The sequence below is a fragment of the Rhinoderma darwinii genome, chromosome 5, assembly GCF_050947455.1.
Source record: "Rhinoderma darwinii isolate aRhiDar2 chromosome 5, aRhiDar2.hap1, whole genome shotgun sequence".
Classification (NCBI taxonomy): Eukaryota; Metazoa; Chordata; class Amphibia; order Anura; family Rhinodermatidae; genus Rhinoderma; species Rhinoderma darwinii.
The window spans coordinates 182,171,123-182,196,021 of NC_134691.1; the positions used below are offsets into that span (position 1 = coordinate 182,171,123).

At 41.5% G+C, this 24,899-nt stretch overlaps 1 protein-coding gene across 1 annotated transcript in view; it reads right to left on the reverse strand.

Moving 5' to 3' along the window:
* OTULINL (OTU deubiquitinase with linear linkage specificity like) overlaps positions 1–24,899 on the reverse strand; it is a 101,854-nt gene that overhangs the window by 54,019 nt on the left and 22,936 nt on the right. The window contains exon 2 of the mRNA XM_075828491.1: positions 74–215. Coding sequence (XP_075684606.1) covers positions 74–215 — 142 coding nt within the window. The remainder of the gene's footprint in view (positions 1–73; positions 216–24,899) is intronic.

The window sequence follows — 24,899 nt, forward strand, 5'->3', positions numbered from 1 at the left end:
ATATAAAATATTGGAAATGACTGTAAAAGATGAACATGTGGAAATTGCCCAGATGCAGGAAGGAATAACATACCACGATGAAATGAAGGCTTTGAAGTGTTTCCACATCATGAACAGCGCGGCCACAGCTAGAAGAAAACACTGGCGTACTTCACTCCATGCCTTATTTATAACCTCATGAATGAAGGACATCCTTGAAGGCATATCAGGGGTCTCTAAAAGAAAAAAAAAATCCAATGTCATCTCTACTCTAGATGAAAACAATACTCACATTTCTATTCCAAGCACAGCAGCAGAAAATATAGGACACCACTGATCACACTGAGTTATTTCTTATGGTTGTGGATTGTAGTTAGAGGGTTGTCATATGATCTTACCATTTAATAAACTACAATTCCTTTTTTTGTGTTTTATGGAATTTCTACTGTAATATTCTAAAAGATTAGTGTCGATTATGTAGACTCTAAATTTAAAATGTACCTATTTACTTTATACAGTACCATTCTTTCCAACCTAGCACCAGGCATGAGGTCTTGTACACTCCTTTGATCAGTGTGCTGGATATATTATATGATCGAAAAAAAGCCATACTTACAAATGGACACACACAGGTCAGAAACGCTGATGAAGGAGAGTGAACAGGTGCATTTAAATAATAATAACCACTCCCACTAGTCTTGAAGGGAGTGGCGTGTGGTGCATAAGATGTGTAGTAAAAAATAATAAATGAATAGTGTATGTGCAAGTGATAATAATATAAGTGAAATATAGGGGGCAGTAATGAGTAAAGTGCCTAAATGAAAATAAATGAATAATGGGGTGCAAGTGAGTGAAACATGGAGGGATAGTGTGTGATTGCGAGCTTGCGCCTCATGACTTACACACTATCCCTCCATGTTTCACTCACTTGCATCCCATTATTCATTTATTTTCATTTAGGCACTTTACTCATTTCTGCCCCCTATATTTCCCTTATATTATTATGACTTGCACATACACTATTTATTTATTATTTTTTACTACACATTTTATGCACCACACGCCACTCCCCTCAAGACTAGTGGGAGTGGTTATTATTATTTAAATGAACCTGTTCACTCTCCTTCATCAGCGTTTCTGACCTGTATGTGTCCATTTGTAAGTATGGCCTTTTTTCAGTGCTTTTGTGTATATATGTCCTCTTGTTTTTATCTGTTCGTTTTATATATTATATGATCACAGTGGGCAATATCGCAAACAGAAATGTTTTATGTGCTCATAATGTATATATGGGGCAATGTTTTGTCTCACTACCTGTGAAGGATCTGCCAGACACAGCTTCTGTGTTGACGCCCGTGGTTAATCAGTCTGCATCTGCTCCTAGGTCTGATAGAGTGACTCGATCTGCTACCACTCTGGCTGGTAGGCTGAGGAGTGGGAGAACCTATAACAGCCTGGCCAGACGGAGCTAGCTCCCAGCCCTCGGTCTATTTATACCCTCATTTCCTGCTCTTCCTTAGCCTGTGATTCTGTCTTGTTTGCTGGCTCTGCTGTTCCTGCTAGTACTATTGACCTCTGCTTCAAATTGACCCTGGCTTTACTGACTACACTCCTGCTCTGCGTTTGGTAACTAGTACACTCCTGGTTTGACTCGGCTCGCTCACTACTCTTGTTCATCACGGTGTTGCCGTGGGCAACTGCCCCATTTCACTTAGCTTCTGTGTACCCATGTCTGTTTGTCTGTCGTGCACTTATTGAGCGTAGAGACCGTCGCCCAGTTGTACGCCGTCGCCTATGACGGGCCGTGCAAGTAGGCAGGGACTGAGTGGCGGGTAGATTAGGGCTCACCTGTCTGTCTCCCTACCCCGATATTACACTACCGCTGTCATGTTCATGCATTGTTAGAATGCAGAGCGACACTGTGGACTGCTTCTAGCAATACAGGACTGAATTGGGGGAAGGAGAGCGAAAGATGATTAATCTTCTATATTTAAAAAAAAAAAAAATATGTAAATGTTAGATATAATCAATCCAATGGCAGATGTACAACAGGAATAGAGCAACAACTATTCGTTACAACTTCTCAGAATGGCAGCTGCTAAATTTAAATCAATTTGCTAAACGATAGCATTGAAGGGAGTGATATGCAGACCACATGTAAGGTGTGGCCGGAGGCCTCCTTTAAAGATGTTGTTGCGAAAGTATTGTTCCACCCCTTTTGAGAACTATATATGTTAATTACCTTTAGTACTGTAATGCAATGTGTTGTTTTAATGTATATATATATATATATATTTATTTATTGTTATGTTGAGGCCTTGTGCTAAAAGAAAAAAAATCAAGTTTTACCCCAAAATTCTGTACTCAATACCCCATAATGACAAAGGGAAAACAGAAAGTTAGTAATCTTTGCTAATTTATTAAAAAGGAAAAACGAAAATATTGCATTAACATAATTATGTGTTTTGTTGTCTTGGCTGTGTGCTTAGGGTCATTGTCTTGTTGGAAGATGAACCTTCAGCCCAGTCTGTGGTCCAGGGCACTATAGATTAGGTTTTCATTAAGAACATCTCTGTACTTTGCTCCATTCATCTTTGCCTCAACCCTGACCAGTCTCTCTATCCCAGCTGCTGATAAACACCCCCACAGCATGATGCTGCCACCACCATGCTTCACTGTAGGGATGGTATTGATCAGATGATGAGCAGTGCCTGGTTTCCTCCTGACGCTTAGAATTGAGACCAAAAAGTTCAATCTTGGTTTCATCAGACCGCATAATCTTGTTTTTTACAGTCTGAGAGCCCTTTAAGTGCTTTTTTTGCAAACTGCATGTGGGCTTTCATGTGTCTTTTACTGAGAAAAGGCTTGTTTGTGGCCACTCTGCCATAAAGCCCAGATTGGTGGAGTGCTGCAGTGATGGTTGACCTTCTGGAAGTTGCTCCCATCTGCACACAGCATCTTTGCAGCTCAGCCAGAGTGACCATTGGGTTCTTGGTCACCTCTCTTACCAAGGCACTTCTTCCCGATTACTTAGTTTGGTGGGGTGGCCTACTCTAGGAAAAGTCCTGGTTGTTCCAAATTTCTTCCATTTAAGATTTATGGAGACCACTGTGCTCTTGGAAACTTTCAGTGCAGCAGAATTTTTTTTGTACCCTTCTCCAGATCTGTGCCTCCACACAATCCTGTCCCTAAGCTCTACAGGCAGTTCTTTCCTCCTCATAGGTTGGTTTTTGCTCTGATATGCATTGTCAGCTGTGAGACCTTATATAGACAGGGGTGTGTCTTTCCAAATAATGTCCAATAAATGAATTCACCACAGGTGGACTCAAATCAAGGTCTAGAAACATTTCAAAGATGATCTAGAGAAATGGGAGGCCCCCAGAGCTAAATTTCAAGTGTCATAGCAAAGGGTATAAGGGAAGGGCTGCTGATGCTTGTGATGGCATCCGGAGGCCAGGCAACGGCCTTCGGGTCTGCCATGTATGGAAGCCTACGAGGACCAGCCTCTGGCTGGTCTTCATAGACTTACTGTCAGAGTGACTGTGACGTCACACTGAAAGTTGGAATACGTTACACTACCTAGGTAGTGTGATGTATTCCAGCAGCGATCAGTGTAAAAAGTTTTAAAAAAGTTAAACAAAAAAATAAAGTGTAAAAAGTAAAAAAAACGTAATAAAAATGTTTTATAAAAGTGTAAAAATAAAAGTTTGTGTTTTGCTATAAGTCATTTATTATAGGAAAAAAATGAAAACGTTAAAAAAGTACACATATTTGGTATCACCGTGTTCATAACGACCCAAACTATGAAACTATAATGTTATTTTTTCCGCAAACAATATTAACGGAAAACTATGTCAGCATCGCTATTTTTTGGTCACCACCCATCCCAAGATATAGAATAAGAAGTGATCAAAAAGTCTAATTTACCACAAAATAGTACCAATAAAAACTACAACCCGTCCTGCAAAAAATAAGACCTCCCACAGCTTTTTTGAGGAAAAAATAAAAAAGTTACGGCTCAGAATAGGGTGTCTCAGAAAATAAATAATTTTATAGAAACATAATTTTATTGTGCAAACGCTGCAAAACTTAAAAAAAACTATACACATATGGTATCCCCGTAATTGTACCGACCCGCAGAATAAAGTGAAACGTAATTTATTGCGCACGGTGAACGCTGTAAGACAAAGAATTTAAAGCGACAAAATCGCTGTTTTTTGGTCACCTTAGCTCTAAAATAGATGCTCACTATACCCCTAGAAAAATTCCTTGAGGGGTGTAGTTTCCAAAATAGGGTCACTTTTGGGGGGTTTCCACTGTTTTGGTCCCTCCGGGGCGTTGCAAACCAGACATGGCACTGAAAACCAATCCAGCAATATCTGCGCTCCAAAATCCAAAAGGCGCTCCTTCCCTCCTGAGCCCTGCTGTGGGTCCAAATATCAGTTTATGACCACATATGGGGTATTGCCGTAATCGGGAGAAATTGCTTTACAAATGATGGCATGCTTTTTCTCCTTTATTCCTTGTAAAAATGAAAAAAATCTATGTTTCCACAGAAAAAAAGGTGATTTTCATCTTCACAGACTAATCCCACTAAAGTCTGCAAAAAAAACTGTGGGGTCAAAATGCTAACTATACCCCTAGAAAAATGCCTTGAGGGGTGTAGTTTCAAAAATGGGGTCACTTTTGGGGGGTTTCGACTGTCTAGGTACCACATGGTGCCTAAAATATATTCCTAAAAAAAGGAGGCCCAAAAATCCACTAGGTGCTCCTTTGCTTCTGTGGCCGGTGCTTCAGTCCATTAGGACACTAAGGCCACATGTTGGATATTTCTAAAAACTGCAGAATCTGGGCAATAAATATTGAGTTGCGTTTCTCTGGTAAAACCTTCCGTGTTACAGAATTTTTTTTCATTACAAATAAATTTCGGCAAAAAAAAAATTACATTTGTAAATTTCACCTCTACTTTGCCTTAATTCTTGTGAAACGCCTAAAGGGTTAAAATACTTTCTGAATTTGGTTTTGAATACTTTCAGGGGTGCAGTTTTCAAAATGGGGTGATTTATGGGGACTTTCTAATATAGAAGGCCCTCAAAGTCACTTCAGGAATTAACTGGTCCCTGAAAAAATAGCCTTTTAAAATTTCTTGAAAATATGAGAAAATTGCTGTTAAAGTTCTAAGCCTTGTAACGTCCTAGAAAAATAAAAGGACGTGAATAAAAACGATGCAAACATAAAGTAGACATATGGTAGATGTTAACTAGTAACTATGTTGTGTGGTATTACTATCTGTTTTACAAGCAAATACATTTAAATTTCGAAAAATGCTAATTTTTGCAAAGTTTCGCTAAAATTTGACGTTTTTTACAAATAAATATTGAATTTATCGACCAAATTTTTCACTAACATAAAGTACAATATATCACGAGAAAACAATCTCAGAATCGCTTGGATAGGTAAAAGCATTCTGGAGTTATTACCACATAAAGTGACACGTGTCAGGCTGTGTCCTAAAGGGGTTAATAGCTGCCTGTGTACTATCAGTACTCAGGCTAATGTGCTGGCATATAGATATATGCCAGTAAATCAAAATGTAACTAAAAATTAAAGATCACCCTATGGAATTAAAAATTATATATATGAGATATAGGAGATAAAATAAATTGTAAAAAAAAGAAACACAAATAGACATTTTTTTTACAATAATTAAGCTTTATTAAATGTAAGTTCCAAAACATAAATTAATATGCACATGTTTGGTATCCTCCCCACCGTTACAACCTGCTTCATTTATGATAACCGGTGTATGCTGTAAAAAAATAAAACTGAAAATTGCTGCAAAACACCCTTTTTCTGCATTTTTGCAAAAATAAAAGTTTATATAAATTGATTGATAATGTAAATGTACAACAAATGGTATCTCCATAAAGTAGAACTTGTCCCACAAAGTACAAAGTCTCATACACCTCGAGCGAAAAATAAATAAATAGTTATGAGTGCTGGGATGCAAGGAGGAAAAATCAAAATAAAAATCTGTTCTATCTAGGCAAAATTTGCCTGTGTTTTTAAGGGGTTAAGTGACCCTCAAACATTTTTCCCATGATGGATGTCAAGCTTACGGGTCCATAATTACTTGGGGAAAACCTAGAGCCCTTTTTAAAAATGGGCATCACATCTGCCCTGCACCAGTCCCTTAGCACTATACCAGTCACTAGAGAATATCTAAATATGATGTCGATTTTAACCCCTTAAGGTGCCTGTGTTCGCCTAAAGGACCAGACTATTTTTTGCAAATCTGACATGTCAGTTTATGTGGTAATAACTTTAGAATGCTTTCATTTTTTTAAGCGATTCTGAGAATGTTTTCTCGTGACATATTGTACTTTAAGTAAGTGGTACAATTTGATGGTATACATTTAGTGCTTATTTGTGAAAAACACAAACATTTTTAGAGCATTTTTCTAAATTTTAATGTATCTGCTTGTAAAACAGATGGTAATAACACAAAAAATAGTTACAAGTTCACATATGCCGTATGTTTACTTTATGTTTGTATAATTTCTTGAACATTCTTTTATTTTTCCAGAACGTTACAAGGCTTAGAACTTTAGCAGAAATTTCTCACATTTTCAAGAATTTTTTTTTTTATGGATCAGTTCAGTTCTGAAGTGGCTTTGAGGGCCTTATATATTAGAAACCCCTATAAATCACCCCTCAAAGTATTCAAAACAGCATTTATAACGTTTCTTAACTCTTTTGGTGTTTCACAGGAATTAAAGCAAAGTGGAGGTGATATTTACAAATTAAATTTTTTGTGCAGAAAATCTGTTTAATTTCATTTTTTTCTCTAACACAGAAGGTTTTACCAGAGAAACGCAACTCAATATTTATTGCCCAGATTCTGCAGTTTTAGAAATATCCCCCATTTGGGAAACTGCACCTCTGAAGGAATTTATCGAGGGGTATAGTGAGCATTTTGACGCCACAGGTTTTTTGCTGAATTTAGTGGAATTAGGCCATGAAAATTAAAATCTAAGTTTTTTCTAATAAAATGTAGGTTTAGCTCAGATTTTTCAATTTTTACAATAGATAAAGGAGAAAAAAAGCACCCCAACATTTGTAAAGAAACCTTCTCTGAGCACGGTATAACCCATGTGTGGTGATAAACTTCTGTTTGGACCACGGCAGGGATAGAAGGGAAGAAGCGCTATTTGGTTTTTGGAGCTTACAATTTGCTGGAATGGTTTGCGGTACCATGTCCCATTTGCAAAGCCCCTACGGGACCAAATCAGTGGAAACCACCCAAAAATAACCCCATTTGGGAAACTACACCACTAAAGGAATTTATCGTGAAAAAGCACCCAAACATTTGAAAAGCAATTTCTCCCGATTACAGCAACACCCCACATGTGGTCATAAACTGCTGTTTGGACACATGGAAGGGCTCAGAAGGGAAGAAACACCATTTGGCTTTCGGAGCTCAAGTTTTGCTGGGCCATTGTTAGGCCTCCGGTCCACCAGAGCAGACTCTGGTTGTGTCTCTTCCCGCATTCACCATGTGTACGTTATATCCCATTTGATAGCCTACATCAACTTTCTCATATGTTTCCTCCTTCAGTGTATATTTGACCATTTGTATGTTCATTGTGTTCATGTTGCATACCGTTACACTTGTGTATTTATAAGGCGCTGACTATATATACAGTTTACTAAGCATTGCTCTGTATAGAGTGCACACATGGTTTAACAGTATTTTGCATACACTAACTGTGTCTATGTAGCTTAGTGCTACATTCATATGTGGTTATTACACCACGTGTACACTATTTGATGGGTCACATCTGTACTTGCAAATCCATTATCAGATGACTTATTAGCATTTCTACACACATTTATTGTGTTCATGTAACATACCGATACATCCACACATGGTCACTTTACTATTCGTATATATTTTTTTCTGAAGGGTAATCATGAATACAAACCTGTAATTCATGATCATTTGGTAGATACACAGCCTAGTGTCCCTTTTTAACTGTTGGTCTATGGATTTTTCATTTTTATTCATTGTTTATTGTATTGTATCATGTATGTTAATAAAGTATTTTTCTATTTTTCATAATTTTCTTGTCTCTTAGCATTTATTTCTTCTATGTTATAAATAATTTGTTCTCAGTCCATCTCTTGACGTGTAGCCCTCAATCTGGGAAAATTGGGTTTCTTAAAATTAAATGCTTTTGCCCTCACAGCCTGTTTGTTATTTAACAGTATAGGTAAAGTGAAATTATATTTTGGTTAATGTTACCAAGGTTTTCACGAACAGTGAAATTCCCAACAAGTTCTGCATTGTTAGAAATCACCAGATCCAACAGAGCATTACTTCTAGTCCGCTCTTCCACATGCTGGGCCATAAAATTATCCTACAACAAGTTGAGGAAGTTTATCGCCATTGCAATTGAAGCCGAACCATGACACCAATTAATATCCCGGTAATTAAAATCTCCTATTATTACTACAGTACCAGCCAGTGCAGCCTGCTCCATTTGTTTATATATCTGACCTTCCACATCCTCAGTTATATTGGGGGTCTATAGATTATACCCCCAAAATTTTTTCCAGTGTTTACTTCCCTTTGTAATTCCACCCACAAGGTTTCAATCTCCTCACAATCCTCACCCACTATTGCCTCTTTCACACTCGCCTTCATATCACTTCTGACATACAGACATAAACCACCGCCTTTCCTATTTGTCCTGTCTTTCCGAAACAGTGTAAAACACCGTAGATTTACAGCCCAGTCATGTGAAGAGTCTAGCCATGTTTCAGCAACACCAATTATATCTATATGTTTCTCCAGTACCAAAGACTCAAGCTCCCCCATTTTGCTTGCTAGACTTCTGCCATTTGTGAACATACATTTTAATTTGCCTTCCACTTTTCACATTCAGTATCAGGAATGTAATTTTATAAAATTTGTGGCCATATTTATCTTTTGTAACAAAATATCTCCTTATTCTGTTGCTTAATCCTCCTACAGTCTATATCTCCACCCACCAATATAGTCTGACCCCTCTCTAACCAATGTACCACTTTATTTTCCCTTTATAAACCCTGGCACCACGGAGTCAGCAAACCATTTGGTTGAGGCAGTCTTCGTGACAAATTTTTCTGTCTTCCTGATAATAGAATCCCCTATAAAGACTAATTGTCTTGCCTTACCTGCATTACCCCCCCCCCCCCCTAGACTACTAGCTGGGCTGTCCTCCTTGCTTTTAGTGCTATATCACAAACAAATAGTACTTCTATACCGCACACATACATAATACTGCACACACATTTCACCGGTACATTGGAAGCATATATCGTATATGATACACGCATACATACATACACACACATACTGTATATACAGAATACATATAATCATAATTACATACATACACATTTAAACATAAACATACATACACATTACATACACATACTGAATATATGCATTACACACACAAATACACATTACACCATTACACACATACGTACACACACATGCAGATACAGAAGTTTATCTTGAATCTAACTTGCTGCTGCGTGATATCACAATAAAAGCCATTGAAAAGCCACTGAAAAAGTCAAGTTAAAGTCTATTTCCACTGTGTATTTACTGAGTTAAGAATCAGTATAAAGATGGCTACATCTGTACATATAAATTAAATACACATGCATTTCAAACACATACACTTAATATTTACACACATTACACACACACATACATATGCATTATACACACATATAGTTACACACATTACATACACATATGTAGTTACACACATTACACATGGAGCCGCACCATCCATGACGAGAGATACGTTTCTTGCCTCAGGCGGCGACCTGCTGCCTCTCCAGGGGGCGGCAGTGCCACTGAAACCAGCCGCCGCCACCCCCTACAGCACTATAATTGTATCTGTGTCTATAGGATGCAGATACAATTACATGCATAAGTGCTAAATGGCAGGGCGCCCTTTTATTTAGCGCCTTTCAATGACGCCAGCAGCGCGATAATGTCATTGCGCCCTTTGCGTCTTTGAAAGGTGCAGATTGGCAAAGCAGAATGACTTGCTCTGCCATTCAGCACCTTTTAGCGTCGCAATCGCCACAATTATGTCATCGCGCCGCTTGCGTCTTTCAGCCGCAGCAGACCTGCTCAGAAGAGAGCAGGCCTGCATTGCAAGAGGACGCGCGGGAACGGGATCAGGTGATATGCAAAGTTGTTTTTTTTCTCTTAAAAGTGTGAGTGCCATTATCTACAGGGGGGCGCTATCTACAGGGGGCACTATCTATAGGGATGGCTATATGTAGGCCACTATCTTCAGGGGGGCTATATGTAGGACACTGTCTACAGGGGAAATATATACAGGGGGATCTATGGGAGAACTTTTGACAGGGGGCTCTATGGGGGGCACTATTTACATGGGCTCTATAGGGGCACTATCTACATGGACTCTATGGGGGCACTACCTACATGGGGCTTTATGGAGGGCAGGATCTACAGTAGGCTCTATAGGGGGCACTATATGTGTGGGGCACAGTTTACAGGGGGCTCTATGGGAGGCACTGTTTACAGGGGCCTCTATGTGGGGCACTGTCTACAGGGGGCTCTATAAGGGGGCACTATATGCAGGGGACTCTATGAGGGGGCACTATCTACAGTGGGCTCTATGGGGGGCACTATCTAAAGGGGACTCTGTGTGTGGGGGGACACCTTGTTTGGTGTTATTATAATCTGGGACACAGTGTATGGCGCTATTATAGTTAGAGGTGCAGTGTATGGCGCTATTATATATAGGGGCATAGTGTGTGGCACCATGGGAATTTTATCTTCGTTTAAAGTGCAGAAATATTTGAAAAGTGAGAAGCTGAAGACATCTGAGCGGCAAACTGCAGAAATGGGCTGTGGCCGGGAGAATTCATCATAGAGGTCTGGACCAGAGGGAGAAGAAAAGAGAAAAAGAACAACTAGAATCTGAGAAGACGTCAACTATGAGTCACTCAATGTAAATGTTTATTCTGCCTCTAATCAATACTGTAGTCATTGTATGATTTGCAGCGAGCTGACGGGTGGTACGTTTTTTTTTTTTTTTTGTGAAACAGCGACTTCCAGCATATCCATACCATTGTTTGGGCAATGCTGGGATCTGTAGTTTTACGCCATACAAACCTATACGGTAGGGTTTGCACTAAATTGAGCTGTATTTGTGCTGGTGCTGAAATTATGTACTGAGCTTTGTTCTGGTGCTGTATATATGCACTGAGCTTAGTTCTGGTGTTGTATTTATGTACTGATCTTGGTTCTGGTGTTGTATTTATGAACTGAGCTTGGTTCTGATGCTGTGTTTAGGTACTGAGCTTTGTTCTGGTGTTGTATTTTTGTACTGAGCTTTGTTCTGGTGCTGTATATAGGTATTGAGCTTGGTTCTGGTGCTGTATTTATGTACTGAGCTTGGTTCTGGTACTGTATATATGTATGAACTTGGTTCTGGTGTAATTATATAGGATATATTTATAATAACAAAATTGCATGGCAGATAGAATTGTTTTTAATTCATAGTATATTTAATGGCAACCTGTCTGGTAGTTTTAACCCCTTGAATTGCCACCATGAAGTAATACATGACCTGACAATATTTCCAAACATTCCCTTGTAAGGTTTTTTCAGATGCAGCAAAATCTATAAAAACAAATTTTAAAACGGCGCACACTGTATGCTAATTACTCATTAAAGTGTCACAGGGCGGTGTCACTATGCTGAAGAGTCACATAGTCCTGCCTCCAAACCCATCTTTTCATGCTTGATTGACATTCCCCTGGCTGTTACACATGAGTAGCAGAGTCCTCCAACTTTCTCGGATGCGCCATTGCCTTGTACTACTTGGGCTTGCCCTGTGCAGCGAGGTGTACTCTGCCTGGCTTCATCACTGCACTGTGCATGACAGGGAAGTACAATGCAATGGTGCATCCGCAAGAGTTGGAGGAGGTTGGTAGGGATGTAGAACAGCCAAAGGGATGTCAATCAAAATCTAGGGGGTGCCATTTCAATTTTCAACTCAGGCGGTAGAAATGCTAGAATCGGCCCTGATTATAAATATATAGTATACATACCTCCTTTAAAATGCTGTCACATAACAGAAAGGGATAGGAAGTATTGGGGAGCAGAGCATTCTTTTAGCCTGATCTGCGCTCTGCACTCCCTCCCTCTCCGTCTTCTGCATGGATTAAGTTACAACAACCGCAAGAAGCTCCTGCTGTACTAATTTTCTGCAGTACAGACAGAAGATGGAGGGGAAGGCAGACCTTTTAGAGACCCTTGTCCTGCTCCCACCTAACCATCTCTCCCTGACTATGCCCAGAGTATGTGTGTCAGCTGCCCCTCGCTATGCCCCTGCCCCTAGTGGACATTTACGCAATACCACTTACAAGCAAAACAAACTTGTTTGCCTCAAATCTGGGCTACTGTCATCACTTGCGACTAATTTACCTTACCAATAACTCAGCTTAACATACATTTATCATAAAATTGTATCTGACATTCAACTACACAACTACAAAAGACATGAAATGTAAGTAATTTTAATGATTTTATGTAATCATATGATTTCAGGTGATATGAACATATTGGCTATATGCATCCCATTTCATTCAAAGGCCTACAGAGGTTTATCTGTCAGATTCATATGGAATCCAACTGAAAATAATAAACTGTGCCATGTTCCATAGAATGCTAGATGTTCTCTATTACTAGAAGTTGTAGACATTTGCCTTGCTGTTTTCTACTTGACTTCGCCTTTGATTAAAAAGAATTGTAACTCTAAGAGGAAAAAGTTGAATTACTACCTTCGTTTGTACACGTAGGTATTCCTACTTCGAGGTAGGGAAGTGTCTGTGTATGCTTGAATGCAGGTGGATGATTGGATGATTAAATAGAGTTTACTATAGCTTCTAAAGTATATTAGGAGTTTTGCGTTTTTTGTATATATTAGAAAAAGTTACTTTGAAATAATTACCCACCTTCCTCCTGGCACTTTATGAAGGACTGTAAGGGCGGGTTCACACATGGCGGAATTCCACTTAAATTCCGCTGCGGACACTCCGCAGCGTTAATCCGCAGCGGAGCCGTTTCTCCATTGACTTTCACTTTAAATTAGCAGTGTTCGTTTACACGATGCGTACAATTCCGCTGCGGAGCATAGGCTGCGGAGCGGAATTTGGTGTCCGCAGCATGCTCTGTCTGTTGCGGAGCAGTGGCGGACTCATGGCGGAATTTCTCCATTGACTTCAATGGAGATTCAAAGTTCCGCAATGAAGTCCGCAGCTGTCATGCACATGTCATGTGTGCTGCGGATACGTCTTGCTTTTTTAACTTGACATTTCTTCATTCTGGCTGGACCTATGTATTTCTAGGTCTACAGCCAGACTGAGGAAGTCAATGGGGCTCCCGTAATGACGGGAGCGTTGCTAGGAGACGTCTGTAAATAGTCACTGTCCAGGGTGCTGAAAGAGTTAAGCGATCGGCAGTAACTGTTTCTGCACCCGGGACAGTGACTACCGATCCCAATATACATGTATCTGTAAAAAAACATATAAGTTCATACTTACCGAGAACTCCCTGTTTCTGTCTCCAGTCCGGCCTCCCAGGATGACGTTTCAGTGTAAGTGACGGCTGCAGCCAATCACAGGCAAAGCACAGGCTGCAGCGGTCACATGGACTGGCGCGTCATCCAGGGAGGTCGGGCTGGATTCCGAAAGAGGGACGCGTCACCAAGACAACGGCCGGTAAGTATGAAAATCGTTTCCTTTCACTAGGGAAAGTGCTGTCCCTTCTCTCTATCCTGCACTGATAGGGAGAAGGGAAGCACTTTTCCCGCAGTCTGCAGCAGCTAGTCCGCATCAATGTACTGCACATTTTGTGCAGATCCGCTGCAGAATCTGCAACGCAGATTCTGTGCGGCATCGATGCGGACAGTTGCGGAGGAATTCCGCCATGTGTGGTCATGCCCTTAAACTGCTGCGAGACCGTCAGGACACCTGATGTGATGATGTCTTATAAATACGCTATTTTATTCTTGTTGCTTCCTAGAGGAGGGCAGAACACGATGCTCTGCAGCGCCGCCTATTGCACGGTGCCGTTATCAATAGAAGGAGTGAAGCCTTCATGGAAATGGTAAGAAGGGTGGAGGAATGCCAGGCCCAAAAAATAACATGGTGCTTGCAAGAGGTGAAGCATGGTAATTCTTATACACTGCACCACCACACAGAGGGAAACGGACAGAGCGGAGTCCATATAAGGCCCCATGCACACGACCGTAAAATCGCCCGTAATTACGGTTCGTAATTATGTTTCGTAATTACGGGCCCATTCATTTCTATTGCCGACGGACACCTTCCCGTATGTCTATGGGAGTGTGTCTGTGCTGTAGAAACCTGCCGTAAAAAATAGGACATGTCCTATTTTTTTATTTTACGTACCGTGCTCCTATACTTTCTAATTGAATCCCTGTAGGGAGGCAGGGAAAGGCTGGAGGATGCAGCTGTTAGCATAGATACCCAGAGGGGTGATGCTGGCCTATTCATAGTTGGAAGCAGAGACTGCTGATTGCAGTGAGCCGGTCCTTGGCAGAATAAGCAGTGAGGCTGTTTTGCCAAGTAAATCCAAGCAGTAGATGTCACAGAACAGATGGTAAGATATTAGAAGACTTTTACAATCTGAGACTCACATAGGCAGGCTGTGTAAGAGGGTGAATAAAAGTTATGTTTGAGCCATGGCTGAAGCCATGCAGATGACAGAGTATTGTTAGCTGGACTTGTGGCTCTCGGAAGTCTGCTGGGGCTGTTAAGATAGTCAGTCTAGGAGTGGGAACCAGTGAAAAAGTGAGCGGGACTGTGCTTGAACCCTGAGTTAGTCTGTAGTGAGACTTAGCAGGGGAGTGTGAGGAACGCTACAGTGGGGACTGCTTTCCCTGTAACCCTGAGATATAGCCTAAGGGTTGTAATCCTGGGAAAGGCTGGACTACTCAAATAGTCATTAGGAAAGATATCAATGGGTAACTCTTGAGAGTTAGGGCCCTAGTGGAAAGGCTACCCTCATCCTGTGTTGACTGGAATTATAGGAGGAGACCTGAGATTCTGGAAACCTCCTGGTGGAAGTGCCCATTGGGCAGGACTGGAATAGAACACTGGTTCCCAAGAGATCTTTTAGAGGCAGAAAACCCTGACTGGGACCATGGAAGCAAAGGGTCAGCGACACAGGAAGGCCCTAGAGGTTAGGGCCTAGTTTATACAAGAAGCAAGAGAGACATATGCCTGACAAAAAGGCGGGAAGTCTGTGAAGGAGGCAGGAGGATGTGTGAAGTAACACAGTCTGGGTGTAGCCTCTGGAAGACAAGAAGATACCTGGAGTAAGAGATAGGTTTAAATGATAAAGTGTTTATCTGGTTAGACATTTTAGTAAGGTTTAAGAGATTGCGCCACTTTAAGTATTGTAACCATAAAGCTTGCTGTGCTTCATAAAGAAAAAGTAACAATGTACTTGTGTGGCACTTAAAAAACAGTTGTGTTCAGTAAAGAGAACTTGTTCAACATTCATTTAGTCTGCATTTGTGTATTATTACAGAGGAACTCCAGTAACACTGCGTTATAGAGTAGTTCTGCTGCTCTAACAAGTAAAGTATTGAGAGGCATTTTAAAAATGAAAGAAGTAAAATCACATAATGCTCTGAAAACGTTATACATAAACAAAAGCCAGTTTACAACGACATGAGAACACACAACATTACCTGACTCCCACATTACGGTGGAAAATGTTAAATAAGGGGCTTTCAATATTAAACAGTGTTACCACAAACTAACATCTACAAACTAACAGTCTGGAAAAGAACTGCATTTAGTTTTCAGGCATGATGCCAGGCACAACATATGATGCATGAAAGAGGAAGCTTTTGGTTGCTGGAGAGCAGTGTCGGACAGGGTTTCTTTGCGCCCACCTGAGGAAATTATTCTGGGAGGGTCTAACCTTTATACATACAGAACATGTAAATGTCCACTTTTAGTTGCATCATAAACTTTTTTGTTATCATTCAACATGTAGGACATATCATCAATAAGGTCAAATAGGTTATTTGTGAATCAAACCCGAAGAAAATGGCCCTAGCGGCAGATGATTGGCTTCAAAGTCAAATTGTTATCGCTTCAAATGCCATTGTCTTCTGCTGGAACTTTGTTCTCCATTATAGTGTCAGAACATGGGCCCACCAGAGTATTTTCCAGTACTATGACTGGCCAGTCTGATCCTGCTAGTGAGTAAAAAGCAGAATCTACTAAATAGTTAGGAAATAATAGACATGAGCTTCTTACTAGTCCAAATCTGTTCATACAACCTTCACAAAAACCTTATAGAGAGAGAAAAGTGTGGTACATCGATCAACAAGCCAGACAACAACACATTGCTGAAAGACTTATATAAAATAGTTGTTTATATATTGGTGCAAAATTGATCAAACACTTCTGCCCTCAAATACCAACAGCACTTCAGAGACAATACATTTGGATTTAGAGCTGCCAGCCAGGCATCTCCCCTGCTGTGGCAACTGCTAAAGAAATGCAGTGCTCTATGGCGGCCATTAGGATGAATATATGGACTTATTGAGTCTGCCAAAACGGGAGCTGCTCTTACAGAGCGGCTCTCCATTCTAGCTCATAGAGGGGTGTTCCATGCTGGGGACCTCCCCTCTATGATATCCAAATATCCAAATAGGACATATGACTCCAACTGCCATGGTTTTCATTAGAGAACCCCTTTGAAAAAGGGATGTGGTTAATCTGATGAAAATTATTCACTAAATTTACCAAGCTATAACAAACATGGCTTTGCTTAAAGCATGTTTGCATTCATCATATTCTAGCTTTGAGCATGCAATGCAGTGTGATAAACAGCCGTACACAGAGGATCCCCAAAATTAAATCCCTTTCAGGTACTACTTAAAATCACGGAAATACTAACCAGACACAACTTGATGTCCTGGTATACCATCCCCTTTTCATTACTCTTCACAAGTACGTTTTCTACTTCCTTATATCTCCCATGCTGGATTAAAGTTTGGCAGCCACTAACTGCCAGGCAATGTCCCCTTAAGGGAATTACCCGGCAGAAAGAGATCTGTGGGATTTGTTTCATTCGCTAGGAGAAGGAGAAGTACATATTGGTGGTGGTCCTCCCATCCCAATAAAACTCTTGGGTGGAAGGTTCTTCTTCTTTGGCCTCCCTCCAGCTAAAGGAGAATACCACCGCCTACCCATCCCTTTGGTGTTGTATCACATGCTTAGTTTACAAAATTGTTGTACATCCGTTATGTTTGTGCACCTGTGCAATGGTATATATTAAAATTTCTGTTACAAATATCACCGCTGATAATAGATGCCTACCGCAGCTGTTGTCCTGGACATGCAAGGTGATGAGTGAAAGAAGAACTTAATATTAGTAACTACTTACCGGACAAGGTTCCTCATATTTTAAAATAGAGCTGTGGCCTACCCCTTTTACCCACAATGAAGTCTCTGTGTCTTTATTGGTTATAAAGTGTTTACATCTGAACACAGAATGGATTTATCGGTCACGGCAGTCCTGTTTGCTAGCGTTGCAGCAACTCGGGATACCACATCCATGTGCAGGCTCCCACCCCCATAAAAATCGGGGAGAGACTAACTGGGAATGTAACCCCTTTCTCCAGGGGCCCCATATAAGCGGCATCAGAGTTTGACCTTCCTAACAAAAGTACAATGATACAAGAAAGTCCCCTTTTATTAACACTATCAAAGAAAAAAGGAAGCAGAATACAAATTCAATGTGAAATGATTATTGTATTATAAGGGTATTAATGTACCTATTTTACAATGCAAATTTATATTTTAATGGACAGAGGACAACATGCAAACCTGAAAAACTATAACATGCAAATATCAACATGTTAATAACTACTATACAAACACATACCTTGTAAAACCAAATTCAGAAAGTATTTTGGTTAACTGACCATAAGTACAGTATATTGTCAGCTATTTTTATTTGTATGGAGATCATAATTTGGTAATGAAAATTGGGAACATGAATGTTTCTCATGACCAGTCTAATTTTCCACTTTCCATAATGCAATGTAGCTGACAAATAATTGAATTGGTAATACAAGAATCATCTCATTTTGTTTAATTGGATCATATGTAGGAATAGGCAAATCCACATTTATATTCTTCTCCCAGTGATTATTTGCTCACTATTAATACAAAAGTATAATGGCATATAATTTACTTACAAATACACTGTGCTATTATTTATTTGATTATTTTCACAATAAACTTATCCTGTGAAAATAAGGAGGTGGGGAGGACACATTTTAGGATCATTCTACTAAAACCTAATGAGAGCCATTGAGCTTTTAAACACTGATGGAAAAAAACAGTCCTCAGCACATATATATCCAATGAGCAAAACTGCAAACAAGTAAAAAGCAATCTGTATATTCTTTTATATTGTAATGAAAGGAAACAAGGTGCATAAAACATGTGTTATGGTAATTTAAAGACTTATATGCCATAAATGTCTGATAGTTGGGGATTCCACTTCTGATTCCGATATCTATTGGGGAAATGGAAATTAATGGAGCGATGGCCACGCATGTGCAAGCCTGCTCGGCTGTTTCTGTAATACCCAAAGACAATAAAAAATAGAGCTGTGCACAGCCTCCTCTTCATTCAGTCTCCTTAATGACATGCCACGTACATGTACTTAACAGCCATCAAGGGGAAGCATGGAGAGGGCTCAGGGGCTGAGAGCGCTCCATACTTAGCCGATGTCGATTGTATAAGGCCTCATTTACACGAGCGTAATATACGCGCGTGCGACGCGCGTGTTTTTCACGCGTGTCGTACGCACCTATATTACTCTATGGGGCAGTGCAGACAATGCGTGGATTTTGCGCAGCGCGAGTGCGTTGCGTAAAACTCACGACATGTTCTATAATCGTGCGTTTTCGCGCATCACGCACCCATTGAAGTCAATGGGTGCGTGAAAACCACGCATGCCGCACGGAAGCACTTCCGTGCGAACTGCGTGATTCGTGCAAGAGCTGTCAAACTGAATGTAAACAGAAAAGCACCACGTGCTTTTCTGTTTACAAACATCAGAACGGAGTGTCTTAGAGATGAGCGAACCGAACTTCACCGGGTTCGGCCGAACTCGTTTTGACCGAACCCGGCAGGAGACAGTCACTGTCCAGGGTGCTGAAAGAGTTAAACTGGTTCAGCACCCTGGACAGTGACTCCCGATCCCAATATACGTGAACGTGTAAAAAAAAAAAAAAGTTCTGACTTACCGATAACTCCTGGCTTCTTCCTCCAGTCTGACCTCCCGGGATGACAATTCAGTCCAAGTGACAGCTGCAGCCAATCACAAGCCAAGCACAGGCTGCAGCGGTCACATGGACTGCCGCGTCATCCAGGGAGGTGGGGCCAGATGTCAAGAGAGGCGCGTCACCAAGGACGCGTCACCAAGGACGCGTCACCAAGGCAACAGCCGGGAAGTTCTCGGTAAGTACGAACCTCTTTTTTTTTAAACAGGTTACTCGATATGGTGATCGGAATTCACTGTCGAGGGTGCTGAAAGAGTTACTGCCGATCAGTTAACTCTTTCAGCACCCTGGACAGTGACTGACGTCGACTAGCCTCATCTCTATGATGGCGGCTGCGCGAAAATCACGCAGCCACGCATCATACACTGATGACACACGGAGCTGTCAAGTGCCTTTTGCGCACGCAAAACGCGGCGTTTTTTTGCGTGCGCAAAACGCACACGCTCGTGTAAATGAGGCCTAATACAGCCGACACCTTACTGCAATGGGCGGAATCAAAGATCACTTTGATTCCGCCCATATAACTACTTAGATGCCGCGGTCAATACTGACTGCCTATTTGGAAGCTTACAATCTAAAAAAATTGGCAACAGGTAAAAAACTCTTACATTATAAAGGTATACTAGCAACATGTAGATGATGGGACTGTGGCATTGTTCGCACTAGGAACCAGGGGCATGGGCCCTAGGTTTTCTGTCTGGTGCCCTGAATCTCCGGACACCAGTGATCACCACATTTATTTAAATCTGAGTTTTACTTTTCTGGTGCCCCATGGTGCTACAGGTCATAACTACCACTGCAGCAGCCATAGCGGCTGCTACGGGGCCCGCGGCATCACGGGGCCGGTGCCACACACCAAAATGGCCCCCCATGCCAGGTGGCGCCGCTATAGCAGCTGCAGCAGTACTGAAGCCACATTCAATAGTATCTGCGTCCTTAGGACGCAGCTACTATTGTACACTACGGCAGAGTAGGGAGTCATCTCCCTGCTCTGTCATAGGCTACAGGACACGTTCAGCCTATCAGGTGCAGGGGCAGGATCCCTGCGCATGCCAGCGTGATGATGTCACTTAATCATACCGGCCTAGGCAAGGATTCCATCGGCGTTGTGGAAATGCTACGTTCGTTGCGACTGTCTAGAGAAGGGGCTGTATAGCACTGTCTACAGGGGGTCTGTATAGCACTGCCTAGAGGGGGGCTGTATAGCACTGTCTAGAGGGGGGATCTATAGCACTGTCTATAGGGGGGCTGTATAGCACTGTCTAGAGGGGAGCTGTATAGCACTGTCTAGAGGAGAGCTGTATAGCACAGTCTAGAGGGGGGCTGTAGGGCGGTATAGCACTGTCTACAGGGAGGTCTGTATATCACTGTCTACAGGGAGGTCTGTATAGCACTGTCTACCGGGGGGTCTGTATAGCACTGTCTACAGAGGAGTCTGTATAGCGCTGTCTACAGGGGGTATGTATAGCACAGTCTACAGGTGGGCTGTATAGCACTGTCTACAGGTGGGCTGTATAGCACTGTCTACAGGGGGGGCTGTATAGCACTGTCCTCAGGGGTGCTGTATAGCACTGTCCTCAGGGGGGCTGTATAGTACTGTCTAGAGGGGGGCTGTAGGGCTGTATATCACTGTCTACAGGGAGGTCTGTATAGCACAGTTTACAGTTGGGCAGAATAGCACTGTCTACAGGGGGGGCTGTATAGCACTATCTACAGGGGGCTGTATAGCACTGTCTACAGGGAGGACTTTAAAGCACTGTCTACAGGGAGGTTATATATCACTGTTTACAGGGGGGTCTGTATAGCACATTCTACAGGTGGGCTGTATAGCACTGTCTACAAGGGGGGCTATATAGCACTGTCTACAGGCAGGGGCTGTATAGCACTGTCTACCGGGGGGTTGTATAGCATTGTCTATGGGGGGCTGTATGGCACTGTCTACAGGGGGGCTGTATGGCACTATCTACAAGGGGGCTGTATGGCACTGTCTACAGGGGAGGCTGTATGGCACTGTCTACAGGGGAGGCTGGATGGCACTGTCTACAGGGGGTCTGTATAGCACAGTCTACAGGTGGGCAGAATAGCACTGTCTACAGGGGGGCTGTATGGTACTATCTACAGGGGGCTGTATAGCACTGTCTACAGGGAGGGCTTTAAAACACTGTCTACAGGGAGGGCTTTAAAGCACTGTCTACAGGGGGGCTATATAGCAATGTTTACAGGGGGTCTGTATAGCACAGTCTACAGGTGGGCTGTATAGCACTGTCTACAAGGTGGGCTATATAGCACTGTCTACAGGGAGGGGCTGTATAGCACTGTCTACCGGGGGGCTGTATAGCACTGTCTACCGGGAGGCTGTATGGCACTGTCTATGGGGGGCTGTATGGCACTGTCTACGGGGGGCTGTATGGCACTGTCTACGGGGGGCTGTATGGCACTCTCTACAGGGGGGCTGTATGGCACTATCTACAAGGGGACTGTATGGCACGATCTACAAGGGGGCTGTATGGCACTGTCTACAGGGGGGTTGTATGACACTATCTACAGGGGAGGCTGTATGGCACTGTCTACAGGGGGCGCTGTATGGCACTGTCTACAGGGGGGCGCTGTATGGCACAGTCTACAGGGGGGATGCATGGCAGTGTCTACTGGGGGGCTGCATGGCAGTGTCTACTGTGGGGGCTGTATGGCACTATCTACAGGGGGCTGTATGGCACAATCTATAGGGGAGCACTATCTACAGGGGGAAATTATGTACAAGGGGGGGGGTTGTGTGGCCCTTTAATAGCTGGGATAAGCGCGGGCACCCTACGGGCATAGGCCGGGAAGGAGGAGAGAGCAGAGTGCACTAAAGTGGCCCTGGGCAGGGAGACGCCGGCGATGCAGATAAGCAAGCTGACGGACACTGAGGTAAGTGAGTCCTTTGGCCCCCAGCGCTACACTTAAAGGGGTTGACCACTTTCTGAATACTGAAGACCTATCCACCATATAGGTCATTAGTATATGATCGGTGCGTGTCCAACATCCGGACCCCGCACCGATCCGCCACTCTGGCTGCCTCCAGGCAGATGGCTCCGGTCAAAGAATAGTGGCCTAGCTGCAATATTGCAGCTCTGCTACTATTCAAGTGAATAGGAGCACAGCTGCAGTTCTGCCGAACGGCCACTATGCAGTGGTCGGAGCTATCTGCTTCCGGCTCCAACTACTGCATCCCGTTCCAAACATCCGGGTGCACGGAGGCAGCCGGAATTGGGGATCGGTGCGGGGTCCATGTGTCGGACATGCACCGATCATATACTGATAACCTATCCTTTGGATAGGTCATCAGTTTTCAGAAAGTGGACAACGCCTTTAATATCTGAGAAAGAAACTTTAGCTATATGAAAATGGATGATACAACAACTGAAATGCATAATCTACCAGCTTTTCCCCCTGAACACCTAACAGGACTGAGAAACATCACGGTGAGGTTTTTTTTTTTAATACGTTTATGGACAATATGAGTCATGAATGCATGTTTTCTACATTTAAACTACTGGCAGAACAGCAAGTCTATAAACTATGACAGAATATTACAAATCTACAAGCTTAGAGGGTTTACATATATAAATTGTTGAGATACGCTTATTTACCCAACTGAATACAGTTTATATGAAAAAAAATGGCTCCAAGGAAGGACGACAGTGTTTTTAAGTGCTATAACTGTAATGGTAACTAGCACACGCAATATGTATGTAAGAGTCAAGTATCCAAACTTAGTATTTCTAAAATTCAAGTTGTTCTCTTTGTTTAACAACCTCATGACTGGGGTTGGTCTTCTTTTGTTTAATGACCAGATAGCTATTAGAGACGTTAACCTCTCTTTCTATATGCTATACAGTTGTTTTAAAAACTATAACTTTATTTTTTTTATTTTTACATCTATCATTCTTTATAGCTCACATTTTTATGCAGATAGTCTTTTCTCTGTTAAAGTTAGATATACAACAATTATAAAAAGTTTTATACCTGCTCCCATCAATGGCTGTAAAGGGAAAACCTGTTTGGGGCTACTGTAGTGTGCAGTCAACCAGGTCAACAACTGCTAGTGCTGTCTACCAGGACAATAACTGCTACACTACTTCAGTCAATCAGGTGCGGTCTACCGTTACCTCCAACGTCCCTCAATGTAGACATAATTATAATTAAATGATAATTAATTTAAGATAACACATAATAGATGATAATAAATGTATTATAAAGAAAAATAAATAACAAATCAAATAAATACATATTAAATAAAATAAATACTTATTAAATAAACAAACAAACAAATAAATATTGGGATTTAAACCTTTTCCTGCTACAGCCACTATTGACCTTCCTGACAGAACCTTCTTTTTCAAATCGGACATATCTCAGTTTATATGGTAATACCTTTGGAATGCTTTTACCTATCCAAGCGCTTCCGAGATTGTTTTCTCGTGACACATTGAACTTTATGTTACTGGTAAAATTTGGTCAACACATTTAGTATTTAATTGTGAAAAACAACAAAATTTAGTGAAAAATTGCAAATATTAGAATTTTTAGAAATGTAAATGTATCTGCTTGTAAGACAGGTAGTAATATTACAGAAAATAGTTGCTAATTAACATTTCCCATATGTCTACTTTAGATTGGCATCATTTGTTGAACATTCTTTTATTTTTCTAGGACGTTACAAGGCTTATAACTTTTGCAGCAATTTCTCACATTTTCAAGAAAATGTCAAAAAGCTATTTTTACAGGGGCCAGTTCAGTTCTGAAATGGCTTTGAGGGTCTTATATATTATGAAACCCCCATAAGTCACACCATTTTAAAAACTGCACCCTCAAAGTATTCAAAACAGCATTTACAAAGTTTCTTAACCCTTTAGGCGTTTCACAAGAATTAAAGCAATGTAGAGGTAAAATCTACAAATTTCTTTTTTTTTGCAGAAATCCATTTTTGGAAACTACACCCCTTGAGGAATTCATCTAGGGGCGTAGTGAGCATTTTGACCCCACAGGTGTTTCATAGTTTTTATTAGAATTGGGCAGTGAAAAAATAAAATAAGACATAGCTTTAGCTCAAAATTTTGCATTTTCTCAACAACTTTTTTTGTCCTGGTTTAATACGAACACCTTCGCTTCCAGAGGATATGTTGGGGCCATCCCCTTCCTGTTTCCCTTATTTTAGTGCCTTGATAATCGCCTCTTGAAACAGAACTTCACCTTGGGCCTGCACAACTGCATATGTTTTCTTTCCTGACTTATGCGAGTTTAAACTTATTTTATTTTTTCTTAGATATAGTATGAGGGCTGTTTCTTTGTGGGATGAGCTGTAGATTTTATTCTTACCATTTTGGGGTACATGCGACTTTTTGATCACTTTTTATCCTATTTTTTGGAAGGCAAGGTGACAAAAAAACAGCAATACTGGCATAGTTTTTTTTTTAAAACCGCGTTCAC